Below are 20,435 nucleotides of genomic sequence, written 5' to 3' on the forward strand. Positions count from 1 at the left end.
GCTAACCATCTGAGTCAAATCTATCGCTGATCCTCCCTCCCTTGCTGGTTGCTGAGCCAGAATTTAAGAACACGAGACAATTAATGTTTTAAGCAGCGCAGTTGATAGAAGTAACAGCACTGAGTCCATTCCGTCCCTTCTACTGTGTCCATGACGATGATTCTGGCTCCGTGAGTAAAAATAAAATGGGCGATGATGAACAGTGCAGTTCCACGGAACTGTCTGTGGCGGATGTACTGTGCGTAAATGGATGGTCGCCCAGAGGAAATGAAGAGTGAGACAGCTGTTCAGAAGAGCGCCGTGAAAAGGGGCCGAAGACGTGCGAAGCACGATTCCATGGCGTTCCTGATGACGACGAACACAGCAGTAGTCGCCACTTCGACCAGCAGGAACTGCATCAGACAGAAAAGCACGATAAGTGGTACTGATCGAGATTTCCGCCCACTTAACAGTGGCACTGAACACTTGCTTAACAGAGATTATTCAACACATGAGCATGAAACACTCCATCATCTACTGACACCGGGACAGACTGCGACAACAAAAAAAAGCGGTAAGGTTTTAACGTAGCTAAACCGAGCAAACGTGCGAAAGCAAGTGTTTAGCCTGGCTGGCACTTGTTTTTGCTCTGCTGGAGCGTCGGCACGTCCGGCGATGCTATTAAATCTATAGCAGTATTAGTTGATGAAGAAGACGATGTGCAATGCAGAGCATGAGAGAGTGTTGCAATTGAATACGTGGAGTGATGGGCTGCGGCGATAGCCTAGTGCTCTTGTGCAGTGGCCAGCGAAGCTGAGCTGTTCGCGCTGCCGCGGGTTCGAAGCCCAGACTTGGCAACATTTATTTATTTTTTATTGTTTGTCCAATGTCACCCTCAAGGTCAAGCTCCACATAAACTCGGTGAGCCGGTTAGGCCTAGTGAAGTAGTGCTTTCGCTCCAAAACCCATACAATACATGCGAGAGCACTTATAGTTCGGATGATACGGACGAAGACGTACAGAGTTCTGCTCAGGTAAAAGCTCACGGAAAAGGGCCACAAGTGTGTTTCACCGCACGAAGCGGATTTAAATTGTTTAACGGCGGAACAAACCATTGACTAGTCAACGCAAGTTTGGTTCAAACCCTTTTCCTAAGCATTTCATCCCATAAAAGCCGACCACCAATCCGGGGCAAATGTTGTACCCATTAGAAAACCGGTTGGTATACTCGGTGGCACAGGAGACCGAACCCCGCACCTCCGGCATGCGAGGCGGATTCTCAAACCACTGGGCCACAGCTGCGGTCCAGTCTCAAGACTTAACAGGTAGAATGAACGAAACATCTCAAAGGCACTTGGCGCACAGTTATACTGATGCTGCAGGATTCACTCGCACACGTCGTTTACGATGGGCGAGTTAACAAAAGAGCAGAAAATGCAAGAAAACATAAAAAATAAAGGAAAGGAAACGCGGTACGAAAAGGGGACGCGTACTCTTTTTTAGCCTGCGCTTTCAGGGCTGCAACATTACTCGAGCGTTGTGCTCCCTTGCCGACCTAATTCACATCCATCATACTTCGACATTGAAGTTTATCAGGGGCTGTTACACGAATCAGAAAATTATGCCGCGAAACTTCGCAACGCTTAAAACTTCGCAACGAAACTTCGCGTTGCGAAACTTCGCAACGCTTAAGTTTTCAATCTGAATATAGTGCACATCAAAACGCGGCACTGACACTAAAAAATTGAATGCACTGGGGGTGATTCGTTAACAATAAAGCACTTGTGATAATTCAGTACGTACTAGGCTTGGTTTCTGGGCTTAAAGACCCAAAGCGACTCAGGCTATGAGGGACGCCGTAGTGGAGGGCTCCGAATAATTTCGATCACCTGGTGATGTTTAACGTGACCGAAATGCGACCGCCGCGGCTGGGATCGAACCCGCGTCTTTCGGATCAACAGCCGAGTGCCGTAACCACTGAGCCACCGGGGCGGCTCGGGTACGTGGTAGTTTCAGCGCGTATAGACAGTAATTATTCGTGTAGAGAGATATTGTTTTATCACGAGCCTATTATACGAATCCCTACTTGGCTCATTCCGTAGCGTATACCGTCAACATCTATCACGTGACGAGCACCACTTACGTTAATTAGGAACGCTTTGGTAGCCCAAGTCACAACAAAGTCTCTAGGTACACTTTAGTGTCGGTGTTGGGCATTAGAAAAATACAGCCAGCATCACGGCGACAGCTCTCTCTTAGTTAGCGCGCCACTCGGCAGGGCGTCAACACTTGGAATTTGCTGATATCAGATGTAACTACTGCGGCCACACCGGCAACCTAAAGTTAGCGTACCGAGCTGTACATAATTTTAAAGGCGCTCATCGTTTATCAAAACTTAACTGAAACCACGCGCACACTTCTTCCTCTACAGTCACTGCATACATTCAGCCACCCCCCACCCCCCCCCCCACCTCCACCCCCCCCCCCCCAAAAAAAACACCTGTCTAAACCTAACATAACAAATAAATCCCACAAAAAAAATTGATTTCTTTGATTTATTGAGGTTTAACGTCCCAAAGCAACTCAGGCTATCTAAACCTAACATAACAAATAAATCCCACAAAAAAATGATTTCTTCGATTTATTGGCGCTTAACGTCCCAAAGCAACTCTGGCTATGATGGACGCCGTAGTGAAGGGCTCCGGGAATTTCGACCACCTGGGGTTCTTTAACGTGCACTGACATCGCACAGTACACGGGCCTCTAGAATTTCACCTCCTTCGAAATTCGGCCGCCGCGGCCGGGATCGAACCCGCGTATTTCGGGTCAGCAGCCGAGCGCCGTAACCTAAATCCCACAAAAGGACTCTGGGTGTTTGCGAACAACTTAATGCGTACGCTATAATCCTTAGAGCCGCAATCTTTCGTAACTTAAATTATTCCTTAAAATACTGCTTAAAAATCTTAAAACTATAAAAACAGACATCGAAACCGAGAATGCAAATAGGCCTTATTCTCTAAAAGTTTCATTAGTGGTATGGACAAAATGGTGGCCGCATTGCACAGGCGAACTAGCTTCTGCGAATGATGATCACATTATAAGACCTGATAAACGACCGAAAACAAGAGTGGAATTTCTTATTTAAGCAGTGCACAGTCGTAGCAATGACAGCGAAGTCAAGAAACCGTGAACATCAGAATTCAGTTGCGTCAACACAAAACGGCGCACGGCCATGAAGTTGGACTAAATGGTTAAGACAAAGAGCAGACAGTACACTAAAGAATTTCTTTAAATGTTTGTATGTCAAAAACGCGCCGGAGCTGCTCTTATCCCTTTATGGGATAACGGGACAGATCGGTCCCGCTTTTTACTCTCACGAAAAACCTCCGTACGCGGCAGCGGGTGAATTTCTGGGCAACAGTCTTGTCGCGCCATCTATCTTGAGTCTTTGAGAACGCTTGTGCCACTAAGTTTTAGGTTTTCCTGTAGATGGCACCACCAGCATTCAAAGCTGAACTTTTTCCTTTGTGACGATTTGTGCCGGTAAAATTGCTCCCGCTTGTTCGCGCCCAAAAAGATTTCGAGATGAATGGTAAGTTTTTCCTTTTCTGTCCTTCAAGGGAAATACTTGGTGCATGCCCTAAACGATTTATTAGGTAGTCAGAATCGCAGAGTGCACGAAAAAGAGGTCTCTATGAGCGCCAGAGCCGGATTGACGCGATCGAAAACACTAGCGAACGTCAAGGGCGCGCTCCAGGGGGCATAATTTTTGCACACAGTATGCTGAAAGTATGCTACGACTAACGAAGTAAGCTGTGGATGTTAATAATTCTAAGTTTCGTTTCGTTTACGAATTCGCAGGGGGCTCGCTTCCGCGGGATGAAGCGCTGGCGCTCTACTTCAGTTTGCCTGACGAGTCTGAGACTAGCGAAGACGAGGCCCAAAGCAGCGAGGACGACTTTGTCCCTGAGCTTGCGCCGTCGAATTCGAGCTTTGAAGACGACGAAATCGAAGCTGTTCCATCAATGAGCAAGCGCCAACGGCGGTCTACTCCTTCAAAAAAAAAGTTTCAGGAGGAAACGGAATGCGCTCCTGCTGGATCAAGGTGGAGAGAGTGAGCCAGAAGAGGAGGAGGTCGGCAGTGCATGGACTACAAATGAACCGCTAAGTACAGTTCAAAACCCAAAGACATGGGATTCTCAAACCTCCCCAAAGGCGCCAGCACGCCCAGTTGATGCATTCGCGCTCCATTTTGATTATGAGATGATTGAATTCATAGTTGAGCAGACGAACCTCTTCGGTGCAAAGAAGTACCCAAGGAAGTGGCAAATTCTGACAAAAGAAGAGTTACGAGCGTATTTTGGTGCACTGCTGTTGATGAGCGTGTGCCCAAGGCACCACCTGTATCAGTATTGGAGCCGTGACCCTCTCTTTCATTGTGAAGAAATTTCAAAGCTGATGTCCTTCAAACGATTTCAGCAAATTATGAACTCGCTTCATGTGAATGACACAACGAAAGAAAAAAAGAGAGGAGAAGAGGGATATGACCGTCTGGCCAAGGTGCGCCCTCTTATTACAAAGCTGAACCAAAAGTTTCAAGAATACACTCCCTCCTGTCATCAATCAATTGATGAAAGCATGATCGCTTTCAAAGGAAGGTCAAGCATGAAGCAGTACCTTCCTTTGAAACCGATCAAACGTGGGTACAGAGTGTGGTGCAGGGCAGACGCACAGACTGGTTACCTGCTCCAGTTTCAGGTATACGAGGGAAGAAATGAGCAGCGGCCCGCAGGCCAAAGCTTAGGCGAGTATGTCGTCATTTCCCTTTCTGAAAGCGTAGAGCCTGGCACGCAGCTCTACTTCGATAACTATTTCACGTGTACACCACTCATGCAAACGCTTGCCCAGAAGGGTACCTTGGCCGCGGGTACCGTTCGTGTCAACAGGAAGGATCTTCCTGACGATCTAAAGAAAAACAACAAGCTTCAGAAGGGAGAGTACCTGTGGCGCAGCAAAGGCAATGTCTCAGCATACCAATGGCATGATTCAAAGAACGTTCATGTTCTATCTAAATTTCACGACCCGAACGAAACTGAAGTCCAAAGAAAACTTTCTAATGGTTCATCAGTGGGTGTGGTCTGCCCCAAAGCGGTCGCTGACTACAACCGTTGGATGGGGGCCGTGGACAAGTTCGACCAGAAAAGAAACTCCTATGCGGCTGACAGGCGATCGAAAAAGTCGTGGTATCGCATATTTTACTTCCTTTTTGACTCAGCAGTTGTAAACAGCTTCATTCAGCACAGTGGCAATAGCGACGAGAGCTACATGTGGTTTCGGCTCGTTCTGGGACGGCAGCTGATCAATGGGCAAACGTTCCGACACTACAGGTCTGTTGGGCCGTTCCGCAAGAACAAAGGTGGCACTAGGAGCGTCCAAAAAATGGTCGGAATTGCGGACGAAGTAAGGTTTGCAGGTAATGGGCACAACCCACGGAAAGTGCCAAACAGGCGAAGATGTAGGTGGTGTTCCACCTCCGAGAGTGAAACCCGCACGAAGTTTGTGTGTGGTGTGTGTAATGTACCCCTGTGTGCAACCTGCTTCGGCCCCTTCCACCAACAACGACAGAACTAACCACAGCTTGGTGCTCGCGTGAGTCAATGGGACAGTGTTGTCCCACTTTTTCAAAAGGACAGCATGTGCCAATGGGACACATGCGTCCCACTTTTTTTCATTAAACTATTGCTGCTATTGTTCTGAAATTTCTTCCATATCATTTCTGAAGATTCCTAGACCCGAAAAGTGTGTAGTGTTTTTCTCTATGTTATGGAAATTATAGGTGAACCCACAAAGGGTTATGTGCATGTTTATGCAACAACTGTATGCACTGTACTGTACATGTTAGTTGTATTGCTGCATATGCAGAATTTACCAAGCACTGAAGTTAGCGGTTCTACGAACCAACAATAAAAACTGACCATTTACTACCAGTTTCCAGGTGCCATTTGCCAGTGTTTCAATCGAAGTTTTGCATATGCAGATTGTAGATTGTTGACTTTACCAGAATGGAAGCTTGGGCGAGTTGGTGATGGTTCACTTGCCACATAGCGCTAAAAAGACACGGACACAAGGGAGACACACAGGACGGGCGCTAACTTACAACAATGATGTCAATAAACACAACAATGATGTCAGGAATGGTGTCAAGGGGCGTCTTGCTGGCCACATTAACTCTAAAGAAAAGGATGGAAAAACAAACAAATGTCCTGGCTGCTATCCAGATTTCAAAAGCTCTGTTGTCATTGATTGCCACAAAGATCAGCTTACCAGGGAAATCATAGAGGCATTCAATATACACTCACAAAATGAAGATATGTGCGTCAGTGCTGCCTCAGTGTTCCTTTCTGACAAGGAAATGCTTTTCATGTCTGCTAATTTGTAAATCCTGTTTGACGATAACGCTTTTTGAGTGCTTCCTTTTTTTCAAATGTTTTTATCTCCTCTTCTCTGTTATATTGCCTGGTTTCATGCAATAAACTTCAGTTGTAAGTTAGCGCCATCCTGTGTGTCTCCCTTGTGTCCGTGTCTTTTTAGCGCTATGTGGAAAGTGTTGAGTTTACCGTCCCGAAGTGACCCATGGGCTGCTAGAGGCGACGTAGTAGAGAGTTGTGGCGAAATTTAGACCACCTGAGGCTCTTTAACCTGCGCTGGCATCGCGAAACACACGGGCAACTTGCGTTTTGAACCCGGATCGATACCGGGTCCTCTGGTTCAATAGTCGAAAGCACTAACTACTGAGCCACCGCAGCGGATGAGTTGCACGTTCTGCGCAGTGTTGGGACGTTTTCGTTTATCTATTCACGAGCCGTATCATGGTCAACAGCGGTTATTACGGGAAGGATACAAAGCCTTCCCGCAGGGGGAGATGGGGGGGGGGGGGAGTAGCGATAACCTAGGAGTCCATCCTCTTAACCCCCCTCCCTTTCTCTAACTTGAGTCTTCCACTGCTGACAGTACACTGCATTCCTGGCCTCCCCTAATACGTTTGCATGTCGTGGGCTTCCGAACTGAGGACGACCAATAGTTTAGCGCATTAGGTTTTTTTTGTTCGTTTGTTTTCTTACCACAAAAATGAACCTCATGGAATCGAAGGTCGACACCTGCAAAGTGGACAGAGAAGAAACAACGAGTAAGTAATGTCATCGAGATGACGCGACAGAAATTAAGGAAAAGTACAATGGGGGACTAAATTCTCCAGGACGCGCGACAGGCAATTTTGGCTAATTAGCTATAACCTGCTATCATTAGCACACATCACAGCACGTGATTCCAACTTTCACATCGGCATGTGCGGTCTCCAGCCCGCGGCTAATCACGTACAAAGCTACCAGCTTCGGTCTCCCCGTTAACGTGTCCTGGAGACTTTTTTCCTCGACAGTACCTAGACAATAATGGGAAACGGTGATGTGTTGGGGTGTAGCCGCGAACCTTACATACAGGGACAAAACCACAAGCAGAATGCACTATAGTCGGATACAACTTAAGTCTGCAGTGAAGCTCCGCCCACATTCTGCCTCCGCGCACAGAATTCCTCCACGACAAAAACATAGTCCGCTGGTTAAACGTTTCTTGTTACCTAAATAACAAACTTATCACACGAAAAAAATTATGAGCTCTAGAATTTTGATACACGGATTGTTTGATATAGTCAAGCACTAAAAAGCTTATTTCGTTTACTGTTGCGACTGGCCAGCGAAGTAATACAAGACGCCGCGGACCGTCGCCCAGTGTTGGCAACTGCTGTTTTTTTAAGTTGTATCCTACTATAGACAAGTAGCTGCCTGCAGGAATGCTGCGGTGGTATAAAATAGTGTGCACACTTGCAACTTGTCAGACTTTTATTAAGTAACCGCGCTGCGTGGTGGGGGAAAGCCGTTCTCCTGTCTCACTCTACCTAACGCTACAGCCGTTCTCTTCGACGCTCTTAAAGGGACACAGATTTTTCGGGTGTCCATTTTCTTTTGTTTGTGTCTTGAAAGAAACCCTACGGGCCTCGCGGTCATGAAAATAAGCGCAAAGCACGGGTACGCAGCGTTAATAATTAATTCCAAGTGATTTCGTACCGGTAATTCCGGTTTCGGTCGTCGCCAGAGCTGAAGTGTATCTGACGTCACGATCGACAGGCTAACCTGGGCTATTCCACATTCATGATGACGTCGGTGTCGCCGGCAAGCGCTGGTTGTTGCTGTGAACAACCACGTGTTCGATGACGTCACAATAATTGGGGCAAGTGCACCTTGACGTCACACGATGTGGGCGGAAACGCTCAGCGGCTTATAGGATAGCATTCACAATCATATAAGGCGTCTCCTTACGCCCATGAAGCAAGTCATATCCCTTGTCTGCGTTCGCAAGTTTGTACGTCTGTACCCTTTTAAGCCTATTTCCTCGCTCTACTACCCAGCCCGCCACCGGTAATATTCTCTGACTTCTTTTTACTTATTACGACACTGCGCATAGTAACCGCCTTTTGTCACTGGAATCGTAAAGTTTCCCGGATGTACACTATTTGCTCCCGTCTATTTGTTTGCTGGAACGTTCAGATTTCATTAGAACACATTTCGTGATATCGCCTTACTATACTCATATGTCGCGTTCTCCTTAAGTATCCCTAAGATCCCCCAGCACCCAATTATCTTTCATTATCCCTCGAGCGATAGTATATAACAGTTGTATCTTACCGGAATTAATTTAAGTGCCAAAAACCCAGAGGGTAATAAAAAGGTTCAGCTTAAGTTAATGACGACGCAGCGAGCTATGGAAAGTGATAGGTTTAATGTTAAGAGTAAACAAGAGAGCAGAGTAGGTCAGAAGAACAAACGCGGAATAATGGCATTGTAGTCAAAATGAACAAGAACAAATGGGCTTCGGCATGGCACGTAATGCGAAAGCAAGATAACCGATGTTCGCTTATAGGTAGGTGTTAGACTTTACGGCTGAATTCAAAAAAAAAGATTAAGTTACGCTGAACTCAATCGAAGTTATGTTTTAACGTGAAAAGGCCAGTACTGTTGCCATACATGCCATAGCGACAGCTCGCTATTGAGTAGTAGTCACACTCATTACAAGGCGAAAACTTAAAACCGTGGAAGCCAGGGGCATGGTGATGCGGGGACCCGTTAGATTAGTTGCAGCAGTCATAATCCGCTTAGGATTAGGAGCAGTCATAATGCTTAGGATACAGTCATAATGCTTAGGATGCAGTCATAATGCTTAGGAGCAGTCATAATCCGCCTTTTTCACAAGGCCGTTCTGCGCATGCGCGCCGCTTCTCCAGCTGCACTAGTTAAATACGAAAACCGCCAGCTCCTACTGTGCATGCGCAGTTCATGTTAGTGAAAGGCGTATGCGACAGATGGCGGCACCTGTCAAGCACCGTTTTGCTTTCAACCAATAGCAGACGAATTTTGGCCACTCCCCAGAGGGCGCCAAGTCTTGTGAAAAAGGCTGATGACTTGGTTAAGCAGGTATTTCGACTGCGTGCAAGGGCACTCAAAGCCATGCACAAGTGTCACGAAAAAGATGACTATCATGTTCTGGCTACCACTACGTTTAAGTGTCAGTTCCATTGCTGCCTTCAACACGCAAAATACTCGGCGCCTCTTCCTCTCGCTCAACCTAGCGCACCTACCCACGGATAACATGGAAGCCAGCCTATCAGAAAACCAATTCCCGCTTGCTTTCTTGCCTAAAGGTTCTCTAATTTAACTCCCGTTACAATTTATATTCACGACAGTAATTCCTTCCGCAAGAACAGTTTTAAATGTTTTACCAATGATTAACAATCCTTTGCGCGTTTATTACTTGTAAATAGAATGTTAAGGCCGATAAAAAAAGCCAATATAACCTCCAAGTGAGTTATCTTGTTATGAACACCGGAAAAACTCCGCTGAATTTCCAGAAAATAGCACACAACTGACAACCCAAAGCGCCTGCGCTTCCCGCAAAAAGCACGCAAAAGAAAGTTAAGAATCTAGATACAAAATTTCACATTCATGTAATTTCACTTACATGAATGTGAAATTTTGTATCTAGATTCTTAACTTTCTTTTGCGTGCTTTTTGCGGGAAGCGCCGGCGCTTTGGGTTGTCAGTTGTGTGCATATAATCTGTGTTTTTTCAAATAAACTTCCAGAAAATAGAAACTCAGAAGTCCAACCCCTATGTTTAGGGTAACAGAGTATTTTCTAACAGAAGGAAGCGTAGCAGAGGTTGGCAGAGAGTCAGTTGGACCGTTCCATAATAGGAAGTTCGTGAGGGTAAGGCGACCGCAGCTGGCACAGGAAATGGTTAATTGGAGAGGATGGGACAGGCCTTTGCCCTGCAGTGGGCATAGTCACGTTGCTGCTGCTGATGCAGATGATGATTATGATGATGAATTTCAAGTATCGCTATTAACATTCACGACTAGGAACTACGCCATGCAGTAAAGCACGTACCTTCCCGGGAACTCCGTTATCGTCACGGAGCTTGCAGGTACCGTTCGTCAGCTGCATTCAAGACATACATCATTCTTACCAAGCATAGAATATACAGCAAGCTGCGCGAGTGGGTGTATGACTATAAATCATTTAAACATTTCAGCTGAATGGTACATCATTTCCACCAGTAAAAGGAGAAACCTGCGTTGCACTTGCTACCAAAAGCGCATGCCAACACGTTTTTGAAACAGAGCATACTTGAAAGGGCTAAATTCCATGAGTATACCGCAATTTTCGTGCTCTACAAAAGGAAATTCTTAAAAGTATCCGTATGATTCAGAAACTGGAGGGCACACTTAGGCTCAGTCTTGAGGGTATGATGCGACAGCGTTAATAGGCTACTGCCCATATTAGCGGAATTGGTCAATCAGTGCTTTACATTCACAGATCCCTGAGGGTCCTCATACCACTCCTGGAGCAGTGGTGCCGCGGTTAAGCGTTGCTCCCACTGCCCTGTGATGGAAGGTGCTGCCATCTGTGGGGTTTATGAGAACCAGGTTGCTCTTCCCGAGCAACCTCTCGCGAACACTCATGACACTTTATCTGAACTCAATAAGGTCGTTCTATGCTATGCTATGCTATGCTATGCTATGCTACTAATTGAACTGACACCTGTCACGGTGGGCAGTTTGCTCACAATCCGGTGGGCAGGTTGGGTTTGACGCCATAAAGTCACGTGACCTTGGTTCCCCACCTGCCGCGTAGATTGCTCATCTGGGAATTTTTCATGAATTTTCCGCACACGCACAACTACGCCGACAACGACGCCGGCTTTTCTACAACACTGGGTTCTTAAGCTATCGCGTTAAAAGTTCCCAATATTGACATCCTCAGAACACGGTTATACCCAAAATCACGCTGCAGGGCCATAATCCAATGCATCCACATACACGAATGCCTCGGGCCGTAGCCGAGTCGTCTGAGGCTATGCCGCCGATATTTAGAGGTTGTAATACCCCTGTCACACTAGCAAATTTAATGTCATTCGAACCTAATGGCATTCGATGCATCGAATGTCATTCGGTCTCTGTCGGTGCTACACGCAAAAAAATAATGTCATTCGAAAATGGTGGCATCAACGATCAGTGAAGAAAACATAGTCCAACTGAACGACATCAGCGCGCATAAAAGATGTTTGAAATTGTTGTGCAGTGTTTCAAAAGCGAGTGAGAACATTTGTGTGCCGTATTATAAGCTTAAAATATTATTTCCGGCCATTCTGCACCACTTTAGCCAACAAAAGCCAAGCCAAGTGCAAAGTCAACCACAAATCCGACAAATGTAAACAAACAAAATGGCTGACATGGCGGCGCGCGGACACGCGCGGAGCTTGGAAATGACTTCCAAAAGGTGAACTGCTCAGTTACGTCTTTAAGTACCTTCGAGCTTAACAAACATGGCACGCCTACCAGCAAGAATCACGCAACCCAAAATGACCGACGGTCGCGGGAAGGACGCTGCCTCACGCTCGGCCGCTGCTGTTGGCTGCTGCTGAGACCGAGAGTAATAGCTATCCACGACAGCCTGTAGTGTGAACAGATTCACACCAACATTAACTTTCTTTATCACAACTAAATAAATGCACTTTCTAAGTTTGGTAGTGTGCACATTATTTTTTCGCGTCGCTTGTTCCTGCTGCGTATCTGGTGTCCAGAGTACGCATTCGGTTCGAGATCGAATGCGAATGAGTTCCCCTAACTCATTCGATGGCGAATGTTCGTTTCTCGTCTCTTGTGTCCTCGTCTTTTGCTGCGCTACAGTATATTGAACCTAATGGCATTACATGTTCCCGTGTAGCAGCCGATTAATGACATTAGGTGCTAATGTCATTCGATTCGAATGACATTAAATTTGCTAATGTGACAGGGGTATAAGATTGAATCTTCGCTACCGCTGCGCATTTTCTTTTGAAGAAAAAAGTACAGTGATTAGTTTCTTCTCATGCGCCGAGTTGTGTTAAAACAAATGAACTAGTCCCCTGCCCCACATTCCTGGTAGTGCGCAACAAGGCCTCAAACATGGAGGAGGGAAACATTCCCTCTCATTTAATTCACCTTTTCTGAAGCCGGGCGTGACGGCTCCGTCATGTGAGTCGGCCACCAATCATGCAAGGGCCGAGAACGGCTAGCGTCTTCGTTGCTATAGCAACCCCCGAGCATGTACCGAGCAGTTACGCTGTTGAGCTAAACAATCCGAGTGCTCCTCCGCAAAAAACCACGTTACTTCCGGTACCCGTTCTACAGCGCAACTCGGAGCGCTATGTTTCTTATGTTTCCCTTTCTCCATGTGGTGCGTCAAAGATGGACTAAATTGAGAACTCAGCAAATAGTCAGGCCTCCTAACGGAATAGCTGATTGCAGCGCCACTAACGGGAAAAGTGACTCACCGCGACTAAGGGCGACTGTTGCGCCTCGCTTCCAAAGCCGTCCCAGTCGTCGTAGGAGTCTTCGCTCACCACTGTCAGAAGAGAGCACGAACGAATAAGAAAAGGTAGCCATAATTGCATGCGCTACAACAATGCAGCAGACGACGACATTAACCCTAAAGCCTAAGGATGTTTTATGTTCAGCTATACAGAGATTAGACCAGCCGCGGTGGCTCAGTCGTTAGCGCGCTCGTCTACCGAGCAGGAGTACCCGGGTCCGAACCCGGCCGTGGCGGCCGCGTTTCGATGGAGGCGAAACGCAAAAGGTGTCCGTGTGCTGTGCGATGCCAGTGCACGTTAAAGATTCCCAGGTGGTCGAAATTATTTATCCGGAGCCGTCCACTACGGCATCTCTTTCTCTCTTTCTTCTTTCACTCCTACCTTCCTCGCTTCCCTTACGGCGCGGTTCAGGTGTCCGCCGAGATATGTGAGACAGATACTGCGCCATTTTTCTTTCCTCAAAAACCGATTTACCAGTTTTGGTTTGGTTGGTTTGGTTTATGGGGTTTAACGTCCCAAAGCGACCAAGGCTATGAGAGACGCTGTAGTGGAGGGCTCCGGAAATTTAGACCACCAGTTTTAGGGCTTGGGATCGATTTCGACCACCTGCGGGGTTCTCTGACGCGCACTGACATCCCACTGCACAGTAGAGTCCTGCATTTCGCCCACCCCGGTCGGGATCCCCTATAACCGCTCACAGTCTTCGTGCCCGAGAGGCGGAAAGAAGCCCACGTCACTCACGGCTGGGCACCAGGAACGCCGCCACGGTCATCACGCTGCTCCGTGCGAAAGAAGCAACTTGGCGCAGGCTCACGTGTGTCACGAGCCCCACCAGGAGGTACTGCGGGGAAAATGAGGGAGAATACTGAAAATGGCACCCGCTCAGTGCACTGCACAAGCATTGCTAGCTCCGGAAAGCTGAGTCCATAACCGCGCAACTGCACTTAATTTTTTTGCTAATCACTCTCAGCCTTTTTTAAATGTCAAGCTGGTTGTAACTTATGAGGACTTCGCTCTGCGTGACATAAGAGGCGAAAACTGTCCGGTTCCTTCAACGCAGGAAGAATACGACTCCCAGCAACTGCTGCCACCTATTTACGTGCACTCCGAAACCATGGTTGTTTTAAAATTTATGTATGCCGTTTTTCTGTTTTACTTTGTTTGTCAGTCTCACTTTTTCTTTGAATTGTCTCGCAGCTTACTAGCTGACTGACTGACTGACTGACTGCTTGATTGATTGATTGACTGAATAATTGATTGATTGATTGATTGATTGATTGATTGATTGATTGATTGATTGATTGATTGATTGATTGATTGATTGATTGATTGGTTGATTGATTGATTGATTGATTGATTTCCTAATCCCCCAATTGCGCAGAGTAGCACTGGTGGATATTTTGCATTCACATTTTTTGTGAGGTGTTGCCATGCGCAGGCGTTTTCACACCTTGAAAGTACATAGAACAGGCACGCCTTTAGGGAACTACAAGAGACAGAGAAAGCGTTTACAGTTGCTTGTCGACTCATTTTCCCGCAAAAATGACTTTCATGACGACATGACTGATTGATGCAGACATTACAATGCAAACCGGACGAACACGTAAGCGGGAACGATCATATAACAGGTGCCTGCGGCCACCTGAGTGGTTCGATCGTTTCTCCCGACATCCTCGTTTAGTTTCAGCAAAACACGGCTAGCGCAAAATAAGCCAGCATAAAGTAGTTTTCAGAAGATCTGGAGCAGGTCATATCTCTCTTTCTCATGATAATACAACATCGTTGAGGCAGGAGGGACAGACCTAGCAGAACATCCATGTGTGTCTCACCCTGTGTCTCTGTGTCGTCCTTAGCTCTGTGTTATTATCATTATTCCCCAATAACTAATCACGCGATTCGTTGCAACAACAATTCACCATATAACACACTTCAGCAAACTCTAACCAAGTTATTAGTCTTACTACGCTCGCCAATACTCGCGCTGACTGATGAGTGCGATTCGCTTTGACACACCCATGAACCGAAAATAATGCTGATATTAGTGGTCGACCACATGTGTGAAGCAGTACTTACTGTCAACACTTTCCTCGCCGGTGGTCTGAGCGGCTTTGGGTGGTTGCACGGGCATAAAAAAAAGAAAAGAGAGACATTGTTAGCGGCAGATTAAACGCTAAGAACGGTAAGGGGGTGCATTTCGCGTACAACTTCAGATAACACAACGGGAATAGCAGTTCTGGCTTTGTTGAGAGCTTTTCTGTACGCGTTTTCTGAGGTTTCTGTACATAATCCGACATTGGTGGTACGAAACGTTGGCGCACCAAGAAGCTATAGCCATAGGCGTGCGCAGGGTTCGCCAATAGGGGGAGCCAAGTTAGATTGCAGAGCCCCCCCCCCCCCCCCCCCCCCCCTCCTTCTACCACGTCCCACCGAGGCCGCTACGGTAAAAACGCAGCACACAGATAAGGAATAGTTATGAAACACTTATTTCGATGTGATAGAATCGCAAAACATACAAAACATTATTTAGCAGTATTTACCTTCATGTGTAACCCCGGCAGAGGAAGACACTCCCTGCACAGCTGGGACATTACTGTAACAACACGTTTCCGAAGGAATTTCCTTTCTCTCTAAACCACACAAAATATGCGACACATCTGTCTTTTGTTAACGTCAAAACATAACCTGAAAAGACTGCCTCAAAGTGACCCGGCTAGTAAACTTCCTTGGAATACATCACGGATCGTTGCCGTAGTGGTTCAGTGGTTATGGCGCTCGGCTGCTGACCCGAAAGACGCGGGTTGGATCCCGTCCGCGGAGGTCGAATTTCGATGGAGGCGAAATTCTAGAGGCCCGTGTACTGTGCGATGACAGTGCACGTTAAAGAACCCCAGGTGGTCAAAATTTCCGGAGCCCTCCAATACGGCGTCCCTCACAGCCTGAGTCACTTTGGGACGTTAAACCCTTATAAACCAAACTAAACCAACATCACAGATCCTCGGCCGCCATTGTCGTCAAAAAACTTGCATGGCTATAGCCCTGCACTATAAGCAGTGCCGAGACAGGTCCGACAGGGTAAAAGTCATGGGGCAGTCATGGCTCCGCCTTAGGTGATCAGTGTTGGGCGGTCGCAACCCCCCCCCCCCCCCTGTGCGCACGGCTATGACTATAGCTCTAGCTATCATGCACCGAAACGGAGAATTTTTTTGTAAAGAAAGTTACGCCCGAGGTAAGAGACGCGCCTCAGTGGAACGGCTGCGGGTTCATTTCCATTTTCTGCGGCTGTAACATGCACCAGAGTCTCCCCAATGGGCACAAAATCTCTAGGACGTCCGATATGAACGTCCACAGGACGTCCCAGGGAGTTTCAGTGCCCATTGGGTCAGTACGCCGCCGTTCTTGTATTCTGTCTCCACGAAGAGAATTCGCCGCGGCCGGGACCGAACCACGACAGCGTGCGTAGTATCGTAACGGAATAATAACGCTATTAATCTCCAACTGATAAACTCCACAAATTAAAAAATATATATATAAACATTCCCCTATGCTCCTTGGTTCCAGTGGCTGTTGGCTTCCTTCGTGTGTATGTAATGACGAGCCTCTCATGTTCCCCTTCCTTGTCGGTACAACTTAACGATAGGTAACAATGAAACCGCCAACAAAAAGGAAAAATCTCGAAAAATCTCGAGCAAAACAAGCCATTTTTATGCCCCTCAAGAAGTCCCTGTAACAAACCTTAATATTTTTCGAATTTCTAAGTGCGCAAATAAATAAAGTAGTAATGAGTAGTAATTAGGCATTTTCAGGTCACGTTTATTCGCCACTTAATCGCAAGGACCCTTTCATCAGTCATGGCTTTCGTTACCTTGCCACAAGAGCAGAGTTCATCGTCACAGCACTGAAAGACAAAAAAAAAAGAGCCAACATAAAGTCAAGCTCTAGATCAGTGTCTTGACTGCTATCATTGTTTATCCTCGGGTAAACAGACTCATTCGAAGCGGGTTTTCGAACCGTCAGCAGTACGACCACCAACTCAGCTGCGCCACCTAGCGAATTATAGAATATTTCTCAGAACGAGTAAGAGTATAATTATTAACGCACGTGATCGTTTCTTCTGTGGAACAATGGATTAGAGCCCTGCTTTTGAACGCGTAAGATAGCAGTTCGAATTCCAGTTTTACTTGGACTTCTAATGGCTTATTTTTTGTTTATTTGAGTGTTCAAACCACGCAAACCATGTCCTTTTGCCCTGGGGGGGGGGGGGGGGGGGTGCCTTTTAGGTTGCACTCTGAGATGCGAGCGAAGATCGTTTTTAAGCCACTTAATAGAAAACTAATTTCACTCGCCTTTTTCTTTATTTTAACAAGCAGTTAGCCCATCCCGCAAAAAACTTACTATATACTGTCGTGCTGTGAGTAATCTTGCATACAGGTGCATATGAGGGGCTTTGGAGATTGAGTGAAAATCGTCGTTTAAAAAGTTTTTTATCACCAGTAGACAAGATCAGGAGCTGGTGCGCTGCATCGTTTAGTGAATGGAAATACGCGTAATCGGAGCCTCTTAGGTCAAATTTTAACACAGGAAGGGCGCTTTCAGACTGAGTTGTGGATACGTATTGATGTTTACTCACATTTGCAAATTTGTGCTATATTAAAGGGACAACGAGCAGAAAGTTAAATTGCCCTTTATCGATAGATTGCTGCGTCCTAATGACGAAAACTCAAGACGGAGCTTTCATAAGCTAGAAAAGGTCATAAACGAAGTGCATGTGCCGCCACCCGTGGCCCTTTTCGCAAGCGAACTGCGGCACATCGGCAGTTTCGTGTGCGGATCTCTGAGGCTGGACGTCACCGCTATTCACTTCCAAACGGTGATCACGGAGTTCTTTTCGGTGTGGACGTCACGAGTGTGAATATAGCGGCGGGAAATTTTTATAATCGCATATTATTATCAAAAGTAGCACGTCTTTTGCTGCTGGACAAACGTCAACGTAGCTATAAAAATCCACGGAATCAAATTTTACACAGACAATCCTATTAAAACATGGTTTGAAGAAAGGTCTGTCGATCGCAGTTAGCCATAATTCTGAATTAAATTCGTTTCTGCGTAATCGGTGCCTCTTTCCCCTGTCTTTTCCCCATGGCACGAAAGCAGCCTAAATCTAACTTGAAACAGTGTCCATGCAGGTTAGAAGCCAATAGACTTTCGTGGCGTTAGTCGGCAGCCAAAAGCACAACAGTCAAGCCTCTGGTTAGGCGCGCTCTGTCCTAACTTCGCAAGGCCTTCTGAAATCATCGTGTCATTACCTGACACTTGCTTTACAGCTTCTACGACGCTTCACATTTTCAGTGAGTCGTAGTGCAGACGACACGCTCTGTAGAACAGTAGCTTATTGTGCATGGTCGTCTGGCTTGCATAACCACAGCTGTAATGAGATCAGTGTTCAGATCCTGAACAGTGAGTGACCTCACAGTCGTGAAGCGACCCTGTCATCCTCCTGTCAGTGCTATCTGAATCAGTCCCCCTCAAGCACCAGTAACGAGGGAGGGTCTAATCACTTTCAAGACCACCTCGAGGCCTTGCACTGCAGCAACAACGCACAAGTCGACAAGTACCCCAAAGAACACACCGCAAGAGCTCTAGAGACGGTGTTTACGGTCTCCCTTTGCACCGCATTGATGTGTGTGCTGTTGCTGAACGCAGTAAGAGTTAACCGATAAATTCGTAAGCCGATCTGAAGCGATAACATGTCCAATCTGGAAGCTCACTTGGTCTGTCCTGGCCGGCTGCATGTCTACCTGCCCCGTCGCCACCGCGTCGGTCATCTTCAGTTCAGTGGCGGGCTCCATCGCCAGATGGGATGATAATGATGATAACAGTGGTGGTAGTGTTATTGTTGCTAGCCTCACAAGGTTAGCGGTCCGTATAACCGCTATAAAGCACGGCTCTATGATCTGGAAGTGGCCAAAGGATGGACAGAAAATGCATCTAATGCTCCAAATTCACAAGCGAAATTGAACCTTGTCCGAAACCAGCAGTTGAATGAGGTCAGTGAGATACCAAAACGATATCACTTTAATAAAGAAGAAGATGTATAAACGGGAGGCACGGATCGGGGGTAAACCATTAGTCACAAGGGCTCAACGGGCAGCGCGGGCAGCGCGGGCGCTCTCACGCTTTTTAAGCGATACGGGCCTTGACTCTCATTTGTAATGTTAACAAGTGTGCCTCGTTTTTTATCATCTGCCTCCTCCCATCATCATCATCATCCCCCATCGTGGCCCTCTTTTTTCTCCTCTTCCCGTTCCCCAGTGCGGAGTAGCAGGCCAGACATTTATTTTTCCGGCCAACCTCTCTGCATTTCCTGTCAATAAACCCTCTTTCTCTCTCTTATTCAAAGCCCACCTGGAGATTTTTGGTTCAAGTGGTGGCGATGATAGCAATGATTATGTTAGCTGAGGCTGGTAAATGGCCGTGATGAAGTTATCACGACGCTGAAACGACACGCTACGCATCAATCAAGAGAACTGACAAAGATGAAGAGATACCAACCTGTGCCGATATATTAGTTGTTTTTTTTTTGGTGCGCGGCAGTCGTCAAAGCATGCGGTCACCACATTTGGCTCAGGCGGAGGCACTCTTTGTGATACTTTCTCCCATAGAGTTTCTTACTATTGCCTGCAAGGAAAGCTGGCGGCGCAGCACTTCAGCCACCACGGACGCTCAAAGCATCATGGGGCGGTGAGCTACTTGTTGCGGCACAGTCGTATTTTTTCGGGAACATGGAGTGGCACTACTAAGATGTTTCATTCCGAATACGCTGTTCGTGTGAGCGCAGACGACTTCCGCGCGAACGCAGTGTGCAAAAACCATAGTAGTGAAAACGCATAGATACACGACGCCAATAAAAGGTTTTACATTTCCGAAATGTCATTAAAAAACCTTTTATAGTATCTAAGCAACAACATTTTTTTAAAACATATTTGCTTTTAAAAACGCGCCTGTTAATTACGAAATATTAGTTTTTTTAGTGTTCATCACTTGGCCAATAGGAAAGCTAGTCATCTCTTATTTTGGGCAAAGTTTGCACTTAAATGCTTTTCTGCTCGTTTGTTGCAATCATTAGACAAGATATTGAATGTTAGGACATTTGTAGTTATCGAACGGCTTTATTTTTCTATTATTTTTTGGCCAAAAGTTGTAGTTCTGCAGTCGGTAGCTCACCGCCCCATGATGCTTCGAGCGCCCGTGGTGGCTGAAGTGGTCTCGAGGGGTCGCCATGCAAACTCCCATAGACGGGCCGCCAGCTTTCCCTCTAGGTAATAGTAAGAAACTCCATGCTTTCTTCCTAGCATGATTCATGATAACTGGATGCGTATTAGAAAAGAAGGTGGCGTGACTTACCACAGGTAAATTTGCGTCAAAGAAAGATGGGCAAAGAAGAGGTGGACAAAGAATAAAAGGTGGAAGATCGAGCCATGCATGCATTCTAGAGGC

The 20,435-nt window shown here is 46.6% G+C and overlaps 1 protein-coding gene across 1 annotated transcript; it reads right to left on the bottom strand.

Moving 5' to 3' along the window:
- Positions 1-212: 212 nt before the first annotated feature.
- On the bottom strand, positions 213-18,787 carry LOC149348309 (uncharacterized). The gene is made up of 8 exons (XM_089585792.1): positions 18,707-18,787; positions 16,804-16,836; positions 15,015-15,047; positions 13,683-13,782; positions 12,903-12,973; positions 10,475-10,525; positions 7,101-7,136; positions 213-392 (listed from the first exon to the last, which is right to left on the bottom strand). The coding sequence occupies exons 1-8, from the start codon at positions 18,785-18,787 to the stop codon at positions 288-290; spliced, it is 510 nt and encodes a 169-aa protein (XP_089441918.1). The 3' UTR covers positions 213-287.
- Between the last annotated feature and the right edge of the window lie 1,648 nt (positions 18,788-20,435).

Source organism: Amblyomma mixtum, chromosome 4 (genome assembly GCF_055824585.1).
Source record: "Amblyomma mixtum isolate Tamu chromosome 4, ASM5582458v1, whole genome shotgun sequence".
In the NCBI taxonomy this organism is placed as follows: Eukaryota; Metazoa; Arthropoda; class Arachnida; order Ixodida; family Ixodidae; genus Amblyomma; species Amblyomma mixtum.

Excerpts from the sequence above, each read along its gene's own strand:
- LOC149348309 (XM_089585792.1), bottom strand. The coding sequence starts at position 18,787 with ATGGAGCCCGCCACTGAACTGAAGATGACCGACGCGGTGGCGACGGGG. Across the intron at positions 16,837-18,706 it reads AGCCGGCCAGGACAGACCAA|TGCTGTGACGATGAACTCTG; the intron begins GTGAGCTTCCAG and ends TTTGTCTTTCAG. Across the intron at positions 7,137-10,474 it reads ATAACGGAGTTCCCGGGAAG|GTGTCGACCTTCGATTCCAT; the intron begins GTACGTGCTTTA and ends TCCACTTTGCAG.